At 39.3% G+C, this 23423-nt stretch overlaps 1 protein-coding gene across 6 annotated transcripts in view; it reads left to right on the forward strand.

Annotated features, from left to right (window-relative positions):
* Window positions 1–23423, forward strand: part of LOC106875703 (N-acetylglucosamine transporter UNC93A) — a 70807-nt gene that overhangs the window by 42353 nt on the left and 5031 nt on the right. For 3 of the 6 annotated variants that reach the window (XM_089353448.1, XM_089353446.1, XM_089353449.1), the window contains exons 2-5: window positions 1579–1665; window positions 15533–16082; window positions 19003–19154; window positions 21615–21848. In XM_089353448.1, the coding sequence (XP_089209574.1) occupies window positions 15533–16082; window positions 19003–19154; window positions 21615–21848 (936 nt within the window). In that variant the 5' untranslated portion in view covers window positions 1579–1665. The remainder of the gene's footprint in view (window positions 1–1578; window positions 1666–15532; window positions 16083–19002; window positions 19155–21614; window positions 21849–23423) is intronic. The other 3 variants (XM_089353451.1, XM_089353447.1, XM_089353450.1) reach the window with 1 other exon arrangement.

The following is a 23423-nucleotide window of genomic DNA, read 5'->3' on the forward strand; positions in this document are numbered from 1 at the left end:
ATGAGTTGTGGTGAGGGCGGTTTAGCTTAATGGTTTAAAGTACCGCAACGCGTAATCACGGAGGTATGAATTCGAGTCTCATAGCCGGCCGCCAACACTTTTTTCTGCAAAATAGGAGTAGCTTATCCTGTTTAGGCTATATTATTAGCATTATTCTGCGTTTGAGAATTTAAAATCGCTTCTTTAACTTTCTAAGACATCTCAACGCTTCTAAAAGCAGACTTCGTTTGTTTGTTTACGTTCATCGTAATTTGAATGTAATGTTTTTTTTTGTTTTTTGAAAGTCAGTAGGAAAACTTATTTAAATAAAACGGTAGGGAACCACTGTTTTAGTATAATATCTTGTATGTGTTGACGTGTACACACACTTATGAATGCAAGTACATATATAAAACCGTGTGTAGCTTTAATTGAAACAGGTCGTGGTGTCTGTGCATGTGTTATTTGATGTCCCTTAGATTTCACAAAGAATAAGTTAGCCTTTTCTGCTCTTGCACAAAGCTTGAAATTTTAAAGAAGAAGCCAGTCGAATGCAGTACCAATTGGTACTTACTAACCCCGAAGAATGAAAGGCAAGGTCGTTCCCAGTCGAGTCTCTGGTTAAGCATTTTGTCCGGTGACTGGCGATTCTGCCACTGGCCGCGTTACATTAATATTAATTGTTTCAAATTTAGACACAAGGCTAGCAATTTTGGGAGACGGGTTAAGCCGATTACATCAACCTCATTATTCAACTGGTACTTAATCTATCGATCCCGAAAGGCAAAGGTAACCTCGGCGGAATTTGAACTCAGGAAGTGAAGACGGATGAAATGCCGCTAAGCATTTCGCCCTGCTTGCAAACGATTCTGCCAGCTCACCGCCTTAATGATATTAATAATCTTTTCTACTCTAGACACAAGGCCTGAAATTTTTGGGGAAGGGCCAGTCGATTAGATCGAACTAGTACATAACTGGTACTTAATTTAACGACCCCGAAAGGATGAAACGCAAAGTAGACCTCGGCGGAATTTGAACTTAGGACGTCAAGTCGGACGATATACTGCTAAGCATTTCGCCCGGCGTGCTAACGTTTCTTATTTCTTTATTGCCCACAAGGGGTTGAACATAGAAGGGACAAACAAAGGGATTAAGTCGATTAAACCGACCCCAGTGCATAACTGATACTTAATTTATCGACCCCGAAAGGATGAAAGGCGAAGTTGACCGCGGCGGAATTTGAACTCAGAACGTAACGGCAGACGAAATACTGCTGAGCATTCCACCCGGCGTGCTAACGTTTCTGTCAAATCGCCGCCATAATAATAATAATAATAATAATAATAATTTGAGGGGAGGGGATAAGTCGATTATATCGACCCCAGAGTTTCACTGATACTTAATTTATCGGCCGCCCCGGAAGGGTGAGAAACAAAGTCAACTTTGCCTTTCATCAAATAATAATAATAATAATGATGATGATGATGATGATGATGATAATTCTGCAAATCTCGCCGTATTAAAATATAAAGAAGAGCAGTAATAGAAAGAATAAAAATTATAATATCAATCAAAATAATAATACTTTTTCTTTTAAAGGTGGAATATTTCACAAACTGAGTCTCTGCAAGGAAAAGTTTGTACGAATATCCGGAAGTCAACGAAAGTGGGTTTCACAGAAGCAAGGTGGAGTATATCTGTCTACCTGTTTGTATCTACCTGTTTGTATCTACCTGCGTGTATCTACCTGCGTGTATCTGTCTGTTTGTATCTGTCCGTCGGTCTCTGTTTGTCGGTCTTTTAACTTATTTTAATCATTTGACTGCGGCCATGCTAGAGCACCACCTTGGAGGGTTTTAATCGAATAAATCGACCACTCGTTTTTCTTTTAAAGCCTAGTACTATCCTATCAGTCTCTTTTGTCGAACCGCTAATTTACTGAGACGTAAACACACCAATATCTATTGTCAGGTAGTAATGGGGGACAAACACGCACATGAACATACGACGAGCTTCTTTTAGTTTCCGTCTACCAAACCCACTTACAAGGCTTTGGTCGGCTGAAGCTATAGTAGAAGACACTTGCTCAAGGTGCCATGCAGTGGGACTAAATCCGGAACCGTGTGGTTTGGAAGCAAGCGTCTTGCCACGCCTGTCCGAATTTATAGAGAAATTAGAAGCCACTCTTAATTCCTCTATAAATTCAAATTTAATCTTTAAAGTTCCACTTTTCCAGCATGTTGATTGGTTTTATCGCCATTAGAGTATTATCTCCCCTGTTTATATACCTGCCTGAAGATGATGGACTGTATGTTACGACGTAATTTATGAATACATCAATAAAATTCTACTGAAACAGCTATCGTAGATTTTAGACTGCATCTGTGGTCTTTTATCTGAGTGTACGTGTGTACACACACCCATACACACATTATTATTTTTTTTGCTTCAGTCTTTAGAAAGCGGCCTTACTGGGGCATCACCATAAAGGGTTGAACAATGGAACAAATTGATCCCAGTATTCATTTTAAGTCCGGAGAGAGAGAAATTGAAAGAGAAAGAAAAAGAGCTAAGGCGAAAACGAGAGTAACAGTAAAACGTCTGATACCAAATAGATCGGCGTCTCGTCAGCGACGCCAAAGCGGCAGCGCCACAACGGTAGCGCCAAAATGGCAGCGCCAAAACGTCTCAGACATCACCAGTTTTTAAAGTAGTATAGAGCGAGAGATATACAGTAACAGTACAAGATAATCATATTTATATGCCATTAGAACGATGTTACTGTTGTTTTAGCCCCAGGAAACATCTTTTCCAGCTGGCTGTCGACACAGTTTGTGTCCGTATAGCATTTGCAAGGACGGTCATCGCTCCCACCTCTAGCCTTACGTGGGATACGCACAGACCTAGTTTTCTGGACGTTATCTGTCCTCATTGTGAGACAACCACAAGCTAGTGACTAAAGCTCTCTCCACTTGCAAATACTATATATTTCTTAAGCGACACACAGTCACAGATCTCGTATAGAGAAAAACTAGTTTTAAATCTCTGAGCGAGCGAGAGATAGACAGTAACACTACCGGAAAGTAATGTTTATATGCCAATAAAATGTGGCAGTCCTATAAAGGATGATGTTACTGTTCTTAAAGAATAAATAACTAAATAAAAAAAGCAAAAGAAACATGAAGGGGCTTTAAGGGTGTCGCGAAAGGCCTGGTTGGAGGCCCAACATTCCGAGTTCATTTACAGTGCTCAGAAAAACTGAAGGACTGTTGCGATAAGTGTATAAATCGGAGAGGGGAACATACTGAATAAAATCATGACTGATCTTCCAGTATTTCTTTTTACCCAAAACCAGGAGCTTTTCAGCAACCATCATATATATATATATATATATATATATATATACACATAAACACACACACATATATATATATATATATATATATATATATATATATATATATATATATACACACCGTAAATCCTCGAGTATAGTCCGCCCTTGAGTATAATACGCAGGGGAGTTTTAGGGGGCTGTACCTCTGAAAAACCTAAACCTTGTGTACAATACGCACCCCTTCTCTAACTTGAGTCAAGGAGGTCGGTATAACGTCCTTGATTTGTAAACATATATACGGTAACGTCCTTTATTATTATTATTGTATATCTAACATAATGCAAACGTGTAGCTTTTTTGTGCAATTTGCAGAAAATAAAGAAATAACAGTAATAACGTCAGTGAAAAATATATATAGCTTAAGGTATTTTCGCGCCCGACATCACAAAGTGTGTCTGAACAATCATTGCCGGACAGCAAATAGAGACTCGGACATTGCTTAGAAAATATTTTAGATTTTTAACCTCGTATATAGTACGCACTAGGGATTTTGATCTTTAAATTTTTGGGAAAAAAATGCGAATTATACTCGAGGATTTATGGTATGTGTGTGTGTGTGTGTGTATATATATATATATATGTATATATATATAGTGTGTGTTCCTGTAGGTATGTATATAGATAGGGTGACCAAAGAGAGAAGTAGAGAGAAAAAAGTGGTGTTATAGCCATTTATAAGTCTTAGTCTTGAAGTTATTGCGGACACTTACTGAAGGTACGAAACAGTTGTTCCGATTCTGGAAATTCGTGACTGCGAATCCGCTTAACCAGACGGCCATGTTCTTATAGAACCCCAGTAATAAAAATAAGAACCAATGGGCCTGACCCTCAATCGCGAGGTCAACTGGATTTCTCTCCTTAATAACTGTCTTATAATATGCAATACTTATTCCCCTCTGACAGGTTAGACAAATTATCCTAACCTTATCTCTTACTTATTTCCTAGCAACGGTACTTGCCTGTGAATACCCACCAGCTTTTACACGTTTCAGTCATTTGACTGTGGCCATGCTGGAGCACTGCTTTGAATGGCTTCAATTAAATAAATTAACTTCAGTAATTTTTTTTTTTTTTTTTTTACTTGAAGTGTGATATTTACTTTAGCTGTTCCTTTTGCCGAATCACTGGTTACAGAGACATAAAGAAACCAACACCTGTTCTCAAAACACACACACATGCACACACACATATACACGTACAATTGAACATATATAAATACATATATGCAAATGCCTATATATACACGCATACATACATATACATGCACACGTATATATATATATATATATATATGATGGTCAACCGCACAATTTTCGTCTGCCAAATCCACAAAGGCATTGGTCAGCCGAGGGCTACGATAAAAACACTTGCGCAAGGTGCCGCGCAATGAGATTGAACCCAAAGCCACTTGATTGCAGAGCGGCATTCTTAATGACACTAGCAATATCTGTGCTTATAATCCATTTTTTCTTGAGCCTTAGGGCTCGGACCACCAGTTACCAGGTTTCCGTGGCATATAGGTGGCCAAAACTACAACATTCTTCCCTGAAAGGGAAGCCGGTCCGTTGCGGGATTGAAGACCAACAGTTTTTGAGAAGAGGGGACAAGTCGATTACATCAACCCAAAAACCCAATTGGTACTTTATTTTATCGGCCCTGAAGGAATGAAACGCAAAAGCTGACTTCGGTAGGATTCGAACTCAGAACGTAAAAAGCCAGAAGAAATGCCGCTAAGCATTTTATCTGACATGTTAACTATTCTTCCAGTTTTCCGCTTTAATATAATCTACAATCCAGGCGTTTTCACCCATTTTGCGTCACCTATGAATCTATAGGTGGGCGGCATATGATCTACAACCATACAATGAGTGCTTTGTTAATTTTTATTTAGTAATATATATTTGTTGAGGCTGTGCCAAAGCGTCTCCTACCCATGTCCAATATATTGCCCTGTTATTGGTCATTCTCTTTCTAAACTGCTTCATTGATTTTACTAAACTTCGATATTTTTATGGCTCCATCAAAGGAGAAAGAGTACCACTCATGACTACCTACAGATCTGAGATTTGTGGAAGAAATGGCACAAGTTACTCTGTGATTGGTTACGCTGTGAGATCAAACCAGGAACTTCGTGATTATGAAGAGATTTTTTTTTATCCATTACTTCTGCGTCTATTTACTATCTTCACAGGAATGCGGCCATGCTGGGGCACCGCCTTGGAGGGTTTATCGAACAGATCGGTCCTAATATTTATTTTTAAAAATTTGGCGCTTATTTTATCGGACTCGTATACCGAACCGCTATATTACATATACGTAAGCAGACCAACAGCTGTCAAGCGTGGCGGAGGCAAATACGAATACACTCATTCCCTCCTTCCCTCACTCACTCAAATGCGCACGCATCACGTACACACGCGCGCATCATTTTGGTTGAGTCAGCCGTTTGCTACTCTGAGTTTTACTTGCAGGTACACCAGATCTTCAGGCAAGATCTGGGACTCTGCTTGCCTGAAGATCTTGTGTGTTTATAGTTCAAATTCAGAGTAGCAAAGAGCTGACTCGACCAAAATGCAATATCGTTTATTTTCTACCATGACACTGATAATTCTTTTTCGTGAGATATTACTAAAGGGATATTCGTAACGATATAGGCACAGGGGTGGCTGTGTGGTAAGAACGTCCTTCCCAATCACATGGTTCCGAGTTCAGTCCCACTGCGAAGCACCTTGGGCAGATGTCTTCTACTATAGCCTCGGGCCGACCAAAGCCTTGAGTAGATTTGATAGACGGAAACTGAAAGAAGCTCGTCTTATCTATCTATCTATCTATCTATCTATCTATCTATCTATCTGTGTCTGTCTGTCTGTCTGTCTGTCTATAAAGCCGTCGTGTGTGTGTGTGTGTGTGTGTATATATATATATATATATATATATATATATAATATTTGTCTGTGTTTGTTCATTCAGCATTGCTTGACAACCGATGTTGGTGTGTTTACGCAAAGGTGGCCGATAGAATAAGTACTAGGCTTACAACGAATAAAGGCCTGGGGTCGATTTGTTCGACTAAATGTGGTGCTCCAGCATGACCGCAGTCAAATGACTGAAACAAGTAAAAGAAAAACTGTAGCCATATTTTTCTGCATCTGTAAGTCGTATGATAAGAGAAACGAGGAAAAACTATTAAAATTGAGCGAGAGAGAAGGGAGAGGGGTGGAGAGAGAGAGAGATTCTTTTATGTACATTCTTTTATGTACATTTTTTTATTCTTTTACTTGTTTGTCATTTGACTGTGGCGATGCTGGAGCACAGCCATTTTAGTCGAACAAATCGACCCCAGCGCTTATTCTTTGTAAGCCTGGTACTTGTTCTATCCGTCTCTTTTTGCCGAACCGCTAAATTACCATCCCCGGTTGTCAAGCGATGGTGGGACACACATCCATCCATCTATCTTATATACATATGTATAAGTCGGGCTTCCTTCAGTTTTCGTCTACTAAATCCATTCACAAGGCTTTGGTTGACCTAGGACTATAGTAGAAGACACTTGCCCAAGGTTCCACGCAGTAGGACAGAACTCGGAACCATGTGGTTAAGCCAGAGCAGAAATTTGACTCCAGTCATGCTGTAGTATTGCCCTGATGGCTTTAATCGAACAAATCAACATTACTTAGGATTTTTTTTCTAAAAGCATGGTACTTATTCTATCGGACACTTTTGCCGAACTGCCAAGTTACGAAGATATAAGCAAAATGACTCTAGTTGTCAAGTGGTGGTGGTGGAGACAAACCCAAACACAAAACCCACAAACATGTGTGTATGTATGTATGTTTGTATGCATGTATGCATCAGGGACGTGCCGCCTGGGTAGGTAAGGTAGGCAGTGCCTACTCTGAATGAAATAAATCGAAAGTAAGACTTTCCTTTTATGGCAAAATATGCATCTAATTCAATAAAATTATGAAGGTTGCTATGATTACTCTGCATAAAATGCAAAATTATATTTTTTTGTAGATATGTAGGCATAATTCGCCCCCTACCTTTCAATCTCAGTATTAAAACTACGCATAGCACTGCTGTAGTACACGTGCTGCGTACACTCCAACAACAACGTTTTCTTTACGCGCTTTAAAGGCAGAAGTAAATCTGCCTCCAACACAGTCACGCGCTTGTGTTTCGCTTATTTATTTGTGTTTTACTAAATAAACGTCACTAACTGTCTACCCTGAGAAATTACTCATGACACGTGCTTGTTATGCATGTATATATGAAAGCATGTATGTATATGGCGGAATGTCATGCAGTTTCCGTCTAGTATATTCACTCATGAGGCACTGGTCTACTCGGGGCTATAGTACAAGACACTTGAACAAGTAGGCCTGAAGCGCAGTAGGACTGTAGCGGAAAACACGTGGTATCAAAACAATCTTAAACATACTGCCACGCTGCGCCTAAAACGAGTCTTGCAAGACCGCGTCTGGAGTCCAACACGCAACCTTGTCAACTGGAGTCACATACGTAATCGTTGCTGCACATTTATTTGTATAATTTGCACTGCATGACAGAAGAAACACACGCACACACAGAAACATACATTGAAATAGAAACTTAGTCCTGCTTGTGAATCTCCATAAATTGATTCATTTAATATTTCCAACGATATTAAAGTCTATCTCTTTTGTCGTCACACACTGTTTGTCCACACATAGGATACTCCATATATATATATATATATATATATATATATATATATTAGAAAAAATAAGGTTCTCAAAGATCTGGATGGTTATATATTTAGAGATTTTTATTAATATGTTACATGTTTTTATAAATCATATATATTAGCGCTTTCATCTACTCTAACAGATTCTTCAGGTTTAAATTTTTTTGAAAGGATTCGTCTCTTTTTATAGTATTGAGTGTGTAGGGGTGGAGAGAGAGAGATAAAAACTCTCCTCCCCTACACACTGAATATTATAAAGAGAGACGAATCCCTTAAAAAAAAATTTAATCTGAAGAATCTATTAGGGTAGATGAAAGCGCTAATATATATGATTATAAAAACATGTGACATTAATAAAAAATCTGTAAATGTACAACCATCCAGATCTCTGAGTACCTTATTTTTTCTAATAATAATACCTGTGCATCACCTCTAAACCTTATATATATATATATATATATATAAGAGAGAGGTTTGGCCAAAAGTCATTTGACAGTAAATAATAGGCACTTAATTTCAAAATTTATGTTTAACAACTGAATGAGACTTCGTTAATAAACAGACAAATGTTGAAGGAAATATATAAAAAAAGAAAAAACCGTGATTTTGTTTTTTAACTCGCAGCATTTATTATTAAACATTCATAATTGGATTGAATAGATAAAATTGAATATTAAGTGACTTTTGGCCGACCCTGCATGTGTGTGTGTATGTATGTATATATATATATATATATATATATATATATATATAAGCAATATATGAGTATATGTACATGTATGTATGTACGTTCATCCACATGTACATATAGATACATAACTGGGTACATGACGTGGCAAAAGAACAAGGACAAAAATGGTAAACAAGGTGCACCTAGAATATGAATGTTACACAGAACATTGATTCCAGCATTGTTAAATTAGTTCACCTGTTCGTTGAATATATATATATATATATATGTTGAAATATGCGGTGAACAAAATTAAGAAAGTACCAACAGCAGCATTAAATGCGAAACTCATATGTAGGTCATATATGTATATATTTATAATCAGTATTTAATAATAATATTTAAGTATGTCTCTGTACTTGACCTACATTAAAAAAAATGTGTGTTGAGGGACAATAAATTAATGCGAAAACTGCCGAATGGGACGGGGGTATAAGTAGGTGGATTGATATGAAGGAAAGAATCGTAATTAAAGAGGATGACAATTAACATTACTGTGACTCGGCATTGGTATTTTATACGGCTCACCTAGAATATGAATGTTACACAGAACATTGATTCCAGCTTTGTTACATTAGTTCACCTGTTCGTTGAATATAGTCGTGTTTATATATATATATATATATATATATAAGAAATTTTAACTTCCGAAATATTGTTTGGCTGCAAAGTAATCAGACAGGTTGAGCGTCGTGTGGCTATGACCCACAAAAGTATTTTCTTTTAAAATAGAGTTAATTGAGGCCGTATGTTTTTATTTCAACCGATCTTTCGCAGACGTATGATAAAAAAAAAAAAATCTATTAATAATTCGAAAGACAAACATTGTGATGTATGTAAAAGCAGAAACTGAAAGGCCGGAATGTTTGGGCATTGACCTGGAGCGGGGTTTAATCTAACAAATCAACACAGCTCACTTTTGTAAATGTGGTAATCATTCTTTGCCTACAAGGGGCTAAACATAGAAGGGACAAACAAGGACAGATACAAGGATTAAGTCGATTACATCGACCCCAGTGTGTAACTGGTACTTTATTTATCGACCCCGAAAGGATGAAAGGCAAAGTCGACCTCGGTGGAATATGAACTCAGAACGTAACGACAGACGAAATACTGCTAAGCATTTCGCCCGGCGTGCTAACGTTTCTGCCAGCTCGCCGCCATATATGTGGTAATCAGTCTATCGTTCTATTTTGCCGAACCGCTAGGTAAAGGGGGTGTAAACAAACCAATACCGGCTGTCAAGTGGTGGCGAACACACACACACACACACACACACGCACAAACGTATGTATGTGTCTCTGTCTGTACGTACATCCGTCCATGTCGGGGACTCGTCGGTTACGGTAAGTGTTCCATTTGATCCGATCAACGGAACAGTCTGCTCATGAAATTAAAGTGCAAATAGATGAGCATTCTACAGACATGTGTACCCTTAACGTAGTTCTCAAGGAGATTCAACGCGACACAGAACCACATCTCTTGATTTTTCTTCTAAAATTGAATTCTTTATTCTGTGCCGGAGCAGAATTTAACTCTGGAGTGAACATTTCAAGTGGAAGGACGTATTCGGCGCGTTCTTTCAGTATATAGGCATAATAGTTTTTTGTGCCCTTAAGTATAATTGAAGCCTATACGGTAATATATCTATATAAATGTATTTTACCTAAAAGGTTTTTATATGCCGGTCATTGATAAAACTCAATAATTTTAATGATTTTATCCTCTAATTATATATTTATACATATATAGATAAAGGGCGATAGATAGACAGAGAGAGAACAAAGTTTGAGAAATTCCTTGACGACACCGAAAACAAGGGCACGCTGTGAAGTTCGCTTTACAGCTTCGTAGTTTTTAGTTCAGTGCTACTGGGGGTATCTTGGACAAGTGTCTTCTACTTTAACCTCGAACCGACCACGACCGGTGCTTTGTGAATGTATTTGGTAGACGTGACTATCTAGAAGCTCGTCGTGTAATATATTATATATATATATAGTGACAAAGGGTTCTGATTAGCAGCACTATTGCTAGAAATAAAGGTTAAAACAACTCAAATAACCACATGTCACTATCTTAATGACTGAGATAAGGGAGGTAAATCCCCATAGTATATAATTGGCTCCCCAGCGTATATATGTCGAAGTGATCAGAGAGCAACGTTGGAATGAAGTGTTTTGCTCAAGAACACGATGCACCATCCGTTCTAGGAATTGAAACCACAATCGCGAGATCGTGATTGCAATACCCTAACCTCTAGGCCACGCGCATTCTCTCTCTCTCTCGCACACAAGTTAATAAATACATAAATACAGTATATATATATATATATATATATATATACACACACAGTATATATATATATATATATATATATATATATATATATATATATAAATATATATATATAAATATATATATATATTTTGTAGCTACTAATAATTTCATGCGATGAGAAAACAACTTTTTATAACACGTCTGGTGCCTTATTGCAATCCTCGGGCTCTTTCATCGCATGAAACTATTAGCAGCTCATAAACAAATATGTATAGTGTGTATTAAATAACATTTATCACTCACCAGATGGAGTACATTTTTGTTGATCTTACCATCATAGAACAGCACACTACCTACCTACATACATACAATGAATAATGGTCACTTCCGTCGATTTCGATGTATGAGAGTTTGAAGAAAAGGATTTAAAAATAATGAGACAAAGAAAAGAACAAAAGAAGCTACGAGTATTTGCGATGGATGCATGAATGTAATTTGAGTCCCAGGGTGGATTTTGTTATGAAGTAGCTATGGGGACAATGATGATTTTGATTTTGTCTGAGATTGGGCAAATGTGTCTGTTAATTGCAGGATCTAATTATTCTATTGTTCTGTTTCTTCAACTCAAATTGTTTTGACACATTGTTCTGACACATTTTACGCCATGCACGTCGATCAAGGCAATGACTTTCCCAAGATTTCAAATTAAGCTGCAGCGATTATAATGATTGCTTCAACTATTCCTGTATCCTAAGACGGGTCTTCCCTTACCGCGGTGTTTTCTACTTTGCCATACAAAAGAATTTTTGGAATGCGGTCATCTTTCATTCGAACAACATGTCCCACCTATCTGCACTGAATTCGCAGCGGCATGCTTCGGACACTGGAGACATCACATTTTTCTAAGTTTTTGATATCTTATCTTGCCAGTTTATGTTGCAGATATTGCGCAAACAGCACATGTGAAAGGTTTGAGTTTATATGTCTGTAGTAGGGAGTCCATTATTCTGTCCTACACAAGAGTGTGCTTAAAATACATTTGTATACACATTTGAATTTTCAAAGTGACACCGTGCTCATCCCACGAACGACTGGAAGGTTTTCCAAAAGCATTCGTAGTCATAGATATTCAAACATTGATTTCGTCAAGAGTATTCTTAAAGTTTGTGGAGGTGCAATGGCCTAGTAGTTAGGGCAGCGGACCCGCGGTCATAGGATCGCGGTTTCGATTCCCAGACCGAGCGTTGTGAGTGTATTTATTGAGCGAAAACACCTAAAGCTCCACGAGGCTCCGGCAGGGGATGGTGGCGAACCCTGCTGTACTCTTTCACCACAACTTTCTCTCACTCTTACTTCCTGTTTCTGTTGTGCCTGTAATTCAAAGGGTAAGCCTTGTCACGCTGAATATCCCCGAGAACTACGTTAAGGGTACACGTGTCTGTGGAATGCTCAGCTACTTGCACGTTAATTTCACGAGCAGGCTGTTCCGTTGATCGAATCAACTGGAACCCTCGACGTCGTAAGCGACGGAGTGCCAACTCTTAAAGTTTACCGTGCTTCTAAGATATGACCTGATCCATTTGAGTGACTTGTCAATCATAACGTTTGAATCTTGAGTATGTTCTACCCAGGTTTTGGTTAGAATAAAGCTTGTCATTTTGATGCTGACAGTCAGTCCAAATGCATGAGCTGTTACAGAAAACCTGTCAATTGTTTCTTGAATTCCTTCAAATGTATGAGAAATCAAATCGCAATCATCAGCGAACAGAAAATTGTGTAGAATCTCTTACATGGTCCTTTTCTTTGATCTGAAGCTTTGCTCATTTAAGTTTAGGAGACCTTCTGTGCGAAATTGGAATTTTACACCTTCATGGTAATCCCTAAAAGTATCATTGAAATGAATATGGAACTAAACCACACCCTTGATTGGTTCCAGTGACAATAAAATACCTCTGAACGTTGACTGCTTGATTTCACTGTTACCATTATTCTTTGTGCCGAGATTCTATATTATATATTTATATAAAACAGAGATATGACACTGGAAAAATTAAATGTTAGCATCTTTTTTAAAACTGGGGCCACATTTTTCATTAATGTTTTACGTAGTGTTTTTGGTACTGAAATACTTTCAAACTTCGTATACTTATCTATTTTGTGTTATAGAACAGGAAAATATTTTTGTATTCGAATTTATTTCATGTAAAAAATTGTCTTATTTCGATAATTTCAACCAATCACTGACAAGTATTCAGTTGTTTACATTTACTCCTTTGGCTGATTAAGCCATAGCTTCGTTTTATTTGCTTTTTTCATTTTAAATTTGCTTTTTTTCATTTTCTTTTTTTCTTCGTTTTATTTGCTTTTTTCTTTTTAAATTTGCTGTTTTACCCTAACCCTAACCCTATCACCGATAGAATTGTTTCAGAATCGTTTGTTTATGTAGTCGGCACTTAATGTATATCGGCTGAATGGACGTCAGTGATTGGTTGAAATTACAGAAATACGACAACTTTAACATGGAATAACTGATGGATTTCTTTTTTTTTTAAGAAGACTAAGAGAAAATGATGTTTTATATGACACATTCTACCAGTGTTCCAAGTTTGAAAGTGTTTCGTTAATGAAAGATGTGGCCCCCGTTTTAAAAAAGATCCAAATGTTATTTAGTGAACTTCATTAGCTTACAGCTATTTCTGCTATAAGATGTGGTGGTCTCTTTCTCGCTCATAATGCTCATAATGTTCTGAAAATGTAACTTTGAATATGAAGTGCACTTCATTTGGCAAAGCTCTGACGAAGCTATAGGATGCTATCTTGGTATTCAACCAAGAGTCAATCACATAGCAGAAACAGCTGTAAGCCAATACAAGTTCATTATGTAACATTTAGTTTATCCGACGTCATCTCTTTGTTTTCTCTTATCACTCTATACTCACATAACATTGTATTCTGAACCATACGTATATTGAGTTCTACACTATAGAATTAGTCTCGCTATGCCTGAGCGAAATATATAATATGTCTACGCATATCTTTGTGTGTATTTGTAACTCTCCGCACCACTCGACATCCGGAATTGGTTTGTGGTTTGCTTACGTTCCGATAACTTAGATTCGGCAAAACAGATTGATTAGAAAAAGAATACGAGAGTTAGCGGAAAAGTATTGGTGTCTATTCGTTTGGCTAAAATCCTTTAGAGCAGTGCCCCAGCATGACCGCAGTTCAATGACTGACATGAGTAAAAAAAAGATGAATGATAAAGTTATTATTATAGCTGGCAGAAATGTTAGCATGCCGGGCGAAATGCTTAGCGGGATTTCGTCTGCTGTTACGTTCTGCGTTCAAATTTCGTCAAGGTCGACTTTGCCTTTTATCCTTTCGGGGTCGATTAAATGAGTACCAGTTACGCTCTGGGATCGGTGTAATGGACTTAATCCTTTTGTCTGTCCTTGTTTGTCCTCTCTATGTTTAGCCCCCTGTGGCAATAAAAAAATAAACTTATTATTTACCTTTCACCTTTTCGTGGTCGATAAAATAAATATTAATTGAACACTAGGGTCGATGTAATCGATTCATCCTTTCTCCCAAAATTGCTGCCGTTTTAGCAAAATTTGAAACCCTTATTATTATTATTATTATTATTATTATTAAGGCAGCGAGCTGGCTAAAACGTTAGCACGCCGGATGAAATGTTTAGCCGTATTTCGTCTGTCTTTACGTTCTGAGTTCTAATTCCGCCGAGGTTGACTTTGCCTTTCATCCTTTCGGGGTCAATAAATTATCAGTTGCGTACTGGAGTCGATCTAATTGACTGGCCCTCTCCCCCCAAATTTCGGGCCTTGTGGCTAGAGTAGAAAACTCTTTACACATTTACTTATTTCAGTCATTTGACTGCGGCCATGCTGGAGCACCGCCTTTAGTCGAACAAATCGACCTCAGGACTTATTCTTTGTAAGCCTAGTACTTATTCTATCGGGTTCTTTTGCCGAACCGCTAAGTTACGGGGACGTAAACACACCACCACCGGTTGTCAAGCGATGTTGGGAGGACAAACACAGACACACAAACATACACACACACACACACATACATAGAGATATATATATATACATATATACGACGGGCTTCTTTCAGTTTCCGTCTACCAAATCCACTCAGAAGGTTTCGGTCGGCTCGAGGCTATAGCAGAAGACACTTGCCCAAGGTGCCACGCAGTGGGACTGAACTCGGAACCATGTGGTTGGTAAGCGAGCTACTTACCACACAGCCACTCCTGCACCTATGTTGTTGTTGTTGTTGTTTATTGGTCATGCTTCAATAACCCTGCGAAGAATTCTTCCAGTTACAAGCATTGCTGGTTTTTGTAGGTCTTCTTTTTCTTCTTCTTATCATCATCATCATTTCTTATTTCTCTTCCCAGATGAAGGAAAAAGTGAGCTACTCCGACAACAAGGTCGAGATAAAAACAGCTGATCTACCACCATCCTATGAAAAGGTCATCTCTGTTGCGAACACGCCACCAATCAGTAAAGTACGCATCATAAAGAATGCTCTGGTGTTGAGCTTTGGTTTCTTATGTTTATTTACATCGTTCCAGGCGTTGATGAACCTACAAAGTACATTGAACCAAGAACATAATGTTGGGCTTATATCCACAGCGGTAATTTATGCAGCTCTTATTCTCTCATGCTTATTTCTACCACCACCAATCATAAGTTTTCTCGGATGCAAATGGACTGTAGCTTTAAGCATGGTTACTTACACGATTTACGTAGCTGGAAATTTTTACCCGAAAATGTGGATGATGGTTGTAGTGTCCGCCATTGTTGGATTAGGAGCAGCTCCTTTATGGTCAGCAAAATGTGCATACCTCACAGAAGTTGGAATTTGGTACGCCAGATGGAAAAATATCGATTCAGATTCTTCGATTAACCATTTCTTTGGAGTTTTCTTCATGATCTTTCAGTCATGTGAGTATAACGTTTCAAATTTGTTTCGAGAATGTTAGTTTCTACTGTATCTTATTTGATTCATGGTTTGCAGACGATAAATCGAAAGCAACACTGTCTTAGCATTTATTCTTTTATTCTTTTACTTGTTTCAGTCATTTGTCTGCAGCCATGCTGGAGCACTGCCTTTAGTCGAACAAATCGACCCTAGGACTTATTCTTTGTAAGCCAAGTACTTATTTTATTGGTCTGTTTTGTCGAAACGATGGAGAGCAGGCTGTACCTATAACCAGCTGGCGGAAGATCTGCCTGGGGTTAAACTAGTAGTAACATTGATGTGGCGATTAACTTCACTTTAGTTGTTGCAAATTAGTGACCGATGATCGATATATTGTTTACTGGAGCGGACTCTGGCGATCACTCTAGCGACCAGGTGTTCACGACTGAAGACGAGCAAAACTAGTTGGAAACCGAGTCGATCTCGCGATCTCGTCGTCTACTGGAAGCTGGTAGGGGTTCGCTCCCCTGCATGTAATATTTACGAGGTGCTAGCTGCCTCTATGACTAGCTGGCGGAAGATCTGCCTGGGGTTAAAACAGTACTAACATTGAACAGCCATATTGATGAGGCGATTAACTTTGTTATATATATATATATTGGAGGCGCAATGGCCCAGTGGTTAGGGCAGCGGACTCGCGGTCATACGAGGCTCCGGCAGGGGATGGTCGCGAACCCTGCTGTACTCTTCCTGTTTCTGTTGTACCTGTAATTCAAAGGGTCAACCTTGTCACACTGTGTCATGCTGAATATCCCCGAGAACTACGTTAAGGGTACACGTGTCTGTGGAGTGCTTAGCCACTTGCAAGGTAATTTCACGGGTAGGCTGTTCTGTTGATCGGATCAACTGGAACCCTCGATATCGTAAGCGACGGAGTGCCAAGAACAACACACACACACACACACACACACACACACACACACACACACACACACACACACACGCACATATAATTTTCAAGTAAATTTCATAATCGTTACCAATATAGCATAAGACTTCACCCCAAAGAATCATTGATTAGATTCCTTAAGGGTCGTCCTCATTGTTTATATTTCCAAGGTTTCAAATTTGTATGTTTAAAAACGTAGAGACTCTCTCTCTCTCTCTCTCTCTCTCTCTATTGTTAGTATTATAGTGCATTGTTGTACCATTCAAAACATTTTATTCTTGACAACGATTTTTGTATTTTGTTCCTAAACTAGGAGATGGCTACAGACATTAAGCTTTAGGATTATACAATGAACAAGTATAAAGAAAGGATTAAAGTAAAACGGATTCATTATATTGAATGTTATCAATAATATCGAATGGGAATCGGAGGTGCTGCAGTTCCGCAGTGCCTGTACACGAGCCACCATTGCTTATTAGTAAATCAGATGTACAAAATGTCGGGTACACTATCATTTGTTCTACGAACATCATTTAGGGATCTCGCTTGATTCTTTCAATGGTGTTTCATTCCTGAGATTATGTTGCCTTTCGTCCATTTGATATTGGCAAAATTGAAATCACTCACCAGAAGTATAGCAATGTATGCCTTCATTGGCTTGTTTCCGTGTGTACGTCCTTTTAACATTCTAAAACTTACCGTCGTGATTTAAGGCGTCAAATGGAGATGTTACCGTATCACGTTATTTTTTCCCATAAATTTTCTCCGAATCTGTCCGTAATTTCCGGAATTTTTTCTCCAACTTCTCCTCTATCTCCCTCCCATATTTCTCTTTTTCTCTCTCTCCCCACTATCGTTCCCTCCTCTTTCCTTTTTACTCTCCCTCTCCTTACTTCTATGTCTCACTCCCCAGCTTTCCCCTTATCTATCTCCTCTCTTTCACTCCTTTCACCCCTCTCGCTCGCTACCACTCCCTTAGTTCTTGCAGTCGCAGCCCTCCACGTAGAGTAGGATGACTTATAATAATTCCTCTTTTATTTCTATACATAAATTTGCAAAATCGATGATGATGTTACTGATGCTGAAGATGATGATGACGCGACATGTTTGATATATTTGTGTATTATCAATATTCCTTACTTATGGCTTATGAAACAAGTTCTACGTGTAGGGACGCCCCCCTCGCCCAAAAGCCTCTTGGCAATCAGTTCGTGCCATGCTCAGGGTCGTTAGTACCTTTCTTCATCGTCTTATTCATTCTTAAGTTATCAATAACCTGTTTGTTGACCAGTAACTCATCATTACAACTATATGGGTCTTTGTAATATCTCACCAGTACTTAGCAGTCTTTCTTCTGTCTTTATGTTCTGAGTTCAAATTTCGCCGAGGTCAACTTTACTATTCATCCTTTCGAGGTCGAAAAATTAAGTACCAGCTGGCCCACTCCCCAAAGGTTTCTGGTCTTGTGCCTAGAGTAGAAAAGAAAATATCACCAGCTCATCCGCAATCGGTAGTTCTCTTGAAATCGACGGATGATAGAATCGATAGATCAGCAAGCAAAATGCCTTTACGGTATCTAGTTTCTCCTTTTACGTTGTTAGTTCGAATTCCGCCGCTATGTTCTTGAGCAAAACACTTCATTTCACGTTGCTCCAGTTCGCTCAGCTGGCAAAAATGAGTAATCCGGCTACGGACTGGCGTCCCCTCTACGTGTGGAATATATACGACACGGAAACCAAGAAACCGTCCTTATGAGTCGATGTGATTCGGGAAGGAACTTTACTTTAACATCTCCCAAAAGATTTCCATCAGCTATTTGTTTTAGCAATAGCAGAAGAGTAAAGAAAACGATTCCGATTTTTTAAACTACATCCTTCCAGTGCCCATAGAACAAGTTTTAACGAAATACTGGGATTGATATAAACTGCTGCTTTCTCCTCACTTAACATGTGGTTTTTCTGCCAGTGTTTGAAATCCTTATTTATATTTTACAGCCCAAATATGGGGAAATCTTATTTCCTCATTGGTACTCGGCCAGAAGACTAATCACCCTTCGGATTATAACGCGTCAAGCATATCCTGTGGCGCTAAATATGATTTAAATTCCTCGGGTCCGCCACCAATTTCCTCTGTGGACGAACATCAGGTAAGAGAAATTGTACATAAATATTTCAGTCGCATACTCAGAGTATCTAAGCATACTCAGAGTAACTTAAAGCAGTGGTTCCCAAAGTGGGCAGTACTTTCCCCTTGGGAGCGGTGGAAAGATCCATGGGGTGTTGGAGATAAGTGGGATGATAATTGAGTGGCCAGAATGGGGTGATGTAAAAAGAAATATTGATAGGCGTAGGAGTGGCTGTGTGGAAAGTAGCTTACTTACGAACTACATGGTTCCGGGTTCAGTCCTCAACTTGTTCCCTTTTCCAAAAGGTTTGCAAGGCACTAGCAGGCCTCAAGAGATACACACACACACGCACGACGGTCTTCTTTACATTTTCCGTCTATCAAATTCACTCACAAAGCATTAGTCGGCCCAGGGCTATAAAAGAAGTCCCCCAATGTGTCATACAGTGGGTCTGAATCCGAAACCAGCTGGATGCAAAGCGAAACTCTAAGCCATGCTCGTTTACACTGTGTGTGTGTGTGTGTGTGTGTGTGTGTGTGTGAGGCCATATGTCTAATTACGTATCGTCTCTATCTCACTCTACATATGTTACTAAATGAGTGTGAGTGTAGCCTCACTCACTCACTCAATCACTCCACCACCACACTATCAACATCACCATCATCATAATCAAAATCCGTTTTCCGTGCTGGCATGGGTTTCATGGTTCATCAGACGCTGACAAAGCAGAGGCCTGCACCGAACTCAATTGTCTGCTTCGGTATACTCATTTCCGGTTGGATGCCTTTCCTAACGCCAACCACTTTAAGAGTGTACTGGGTGCATTTTTATGTGTCATCTGCACTAGCGAGGTGACCATGTAAGCCGCAAGACGAGACCCGTCAAGTGAGTGGAGGTGGGAGGAGAAGTTATGGTAGCGGAATTGGAATAGGTGTCTAGCGGAAGCGGAAATTCGGGGCTTTCCTACCTGGAGAGAGAGAGAGATAGAGAGAGAGGTGGGGGAGAGAAGAGAGAGGAGAAAGGTAGAGAGAAGGAGAGGAGCGAGGAGAAAAATAGAGGGAGGGAGAGAGGAGAAATTATGATGGCGGGATTGGAATAGATGTCTCGCTGAAGAGGAAATTCATGGCTTCCTTAGGAGGAGAGAAGGAGAGAAGAGAGAGAAAGGTGGAGAAAGAGAGAGAGGGTCAGACAGTGTTATTGAGAGCGCAATCTCAAGGTACAAAGTGAATGTAAAAATGAGAATAGGGATCAGGGATTAGGTAGACTAGGTGGGTGGGTAAGTTTGCGAAGGGCGTGTGAGAGATGGTTAGAGACAGGGACAGAGGTGGACGCAGTGAAAGGACACACAGGCGGGGGGTATAGTCAATGATGAACATCAGGTTTTGCGGGGAAGTGACTGGTAAAAATGTTGGGGTCAGGGACGATAATGATGTAGAGGCGATACGAAATGTTAGGATAAAAAAATGGGACCATCCACAAAACCCGAGGGAGCCACCCTCCATGTTTATATTAGTTTTATATACAGGTGAAGGAGAGGCTGTGTGGTAAGTAGCTTGCTTACCAACCACATGGTTCCGGGTTCAGTCCCACTGCGTGGCATCTTGGGCAAGTGTCTTCTACTATAGCCTCGGGCCGACCAAAGCCTTGTGCGTGGATTTGGTAGACGGAAACTGAAAGAAGCCCGTCGTATATATATATATATATATATATATATATATATATATATATATATGTTTGTGTGTCTGTGTTTGTCCCCCCACCATCGCTTGAAAACAGATGCTGGTGTGTTTACGTCCCCGTAACTTAGCGGTTCGGCAAAAAGACACCGATAGAATAAGTACTAGGCTTACAATGAATAAGTCCTGGGGTCGATTTGCACGACTAAAGGAGGTGCTCCAGCATGGCCGCAGTCAAAGGACTGAAAGAAGTAAAAGAGAGTTACCTTTATGGCTCGTTTTTGTATTTGGCTTGCTAGATTTTTGGTGCGAACTCGTGTATTGGAACACATTTATGAGTATTTCGGGAGGGTCATTCTACCAATAGGAAACACACGCACTGGTTCCAGTTTACTTTTTCTTATATTGTTCGTCAATTAGTTAACTATTTAATCCCGTTACTAATCGTTTGTTTGATTAATCGTTCACTTAATCAATCAATTAGTCAATCAGCTGTAGTTGCCAAAGTCTCTCCGTTGCCATCGCAACCTCTTCGATGACATCCTCTTTCTACTCTGGGTTATTGAAGAGATCCCGAATGGAATTTGACAAGCACAACTGATTGATTGATTGACCAAACGATTAATGAAACAATCGACTAGTTAATTAGTTAAATAGTTAACCAATTGACGAATAATAAAGAAGTGAAATGGAACCAGTGTGTGTGCTCGTTTTCTGGTATAATGAACCTCCCAATTCCTTTATAGGTCTTTTTAACAGACGCTGCTATGACATACTGTTAATTATTTATTTTCTTTCTTTTCAGGTGAATATAATGAGAGGAATCTATCTTGCCTGTTGTATTGTGGCGATTCTAATTATATGCTTTTTCTTGGATAACGTTCGTTTGGAGAAAGAAAAAGGACGAAGAAGCTTCAGCATAATTTTAGTTAGAGAGACTCTACGACATTGCTGGTTGTCTAAAGAACAGAAGCTGTTGATTCCTTTAACAATATACAGTGGCATTGAACAAGCCTTTATTCTCAGTAGCTACACAAGTGTAAGTATGTTTTCTTTCGTTTATATGAAATATCTCCCCTTTGAGGCCTAGATCAGTTTTTATTGAGCAGAGCTATGTTCTAAAGCACTGCAGGTGTAACCTTCCTGTCTAAGATGCTGTGACCAGTGTCTAAGACTACATTAGACTGTGATTCCTAAATAAGATTTGGTTACCAACTTTTTCGAAAGCCTGACAACCAGGGAAATGAAAGGAGTTAATGGTTAGTAACGTTTCGGACATTTTCCATCATCGGATAGGAGAAAAAGAGAGGAGGAAAGAACAGGATATAGTGAAAATAAATAAGAAAAATAAAAAGGTAGGATAATTTTAAGCGCTGGTCACCTCTGCCGGACCTTTCAGAGACACATTTTGTTTAGTTCCTTTATCGATCCCTCATTTAGTCCCTCAATGTGCACCTAACCAGTAACCAAAGTCTAGCGAGAGAGGATGCCGAGTTCCAATCCCACCGATTTGTCCCGGTTGAGAGGGATTACTGCCTCTTGTCCGTTGCTCACCACCGGAAAACTCTCCATATGTTTTCCATGCAAGGAACGTGGTATTCAACTTCTGATAATTGGGTTCCTGTCTAGGATTACCGTGCAAATAACAAAGTTGTTGTCTGTATAGCTAACCACCTTGAATTATAGAAAATACTACCCCTACTTTGCTAACCCAAAGAAGTCTTCATTTAAATTCTATCTGGAAGGGTTGCTGCGCTTTGAACGAGACCATAGTGGCGCATTTGAGAAACCCATTTAAAGCCTGCCAGAAACGTTTGAGCACCTGAGAGAAACTTCACTCTAATCTCTTCCATCTGCTACTTCCACATGTTCCCAGCGTGCATTTACTACATCATTCTAATCGTCCTCTTACACTAACTAGGAAGAGAAACCTGTCTGTCCAGGTACTATTAGGTTATAATTAGCCACTAATCTCCAATTATTACCTTTTCTGTAACTCATTTGTGAGAATTATGCACATATAGGCGCAGGAGTAGCAGCTGTGTGGTAAGAAGCTTGCTGCCCAGCAACATGGATCCACGTTCAGTCCCACTGCGTGGTACCTTGGGCAAGTGCCTTCTTACTATAGTCTCAGGCCGACCAAAGCCTTGTGAGTTGATTTGATGGACAGAAACTGAAAGAAGCCCGTCGTGTATGTATGTATGTATGTATGTATGTATGTATAATTAAAATGTACGTATGTATGTACCAGTTTTTTGTTCCCCCGCCACACAACCAGTATTGGTGTGAATACGTCCTTGTAACTTAGCGGCCTGGCAAAAGAGACCAATAGAACGTTAGGTTTGAAAAATTATGCAAAGTAAGCCCTGAGGACGATTTGTTCGGCTAATACCCTCAAAGGCGGTACTCTAGCGTAGCTGCTGTCAAACGCATGAATCTAGTAAAAGATAAAACACGCGCATGCGTACACATACTCAACGATTCAAACAATACATATTTTAAGGCGGCAAGCTGTCAGAAACGTTAGCAATATTTCGTCTGTCTTCATGTTCTGAGTTCAAATTCCGCCGAGGTCGACTTTGCCTTTCATCCTTTCGGGGTCGATTAAATAAGT

This window comes from Octopus bimaculoides, chromosome 6 (genome assembly GCF_046866305.1).
Source record: "Octopus bimaculoides isolate indiv1 chromosome 6, ASM4686630v1, whole genome shotgun sequence".
In the NCBI taxonomy this organism is placed as follows: Eukaryota; Metazoa; Mollusca; class Cephalopoda; order Octopoda; family Octopodidae; genus Octopus; species Octopus bimaculoides.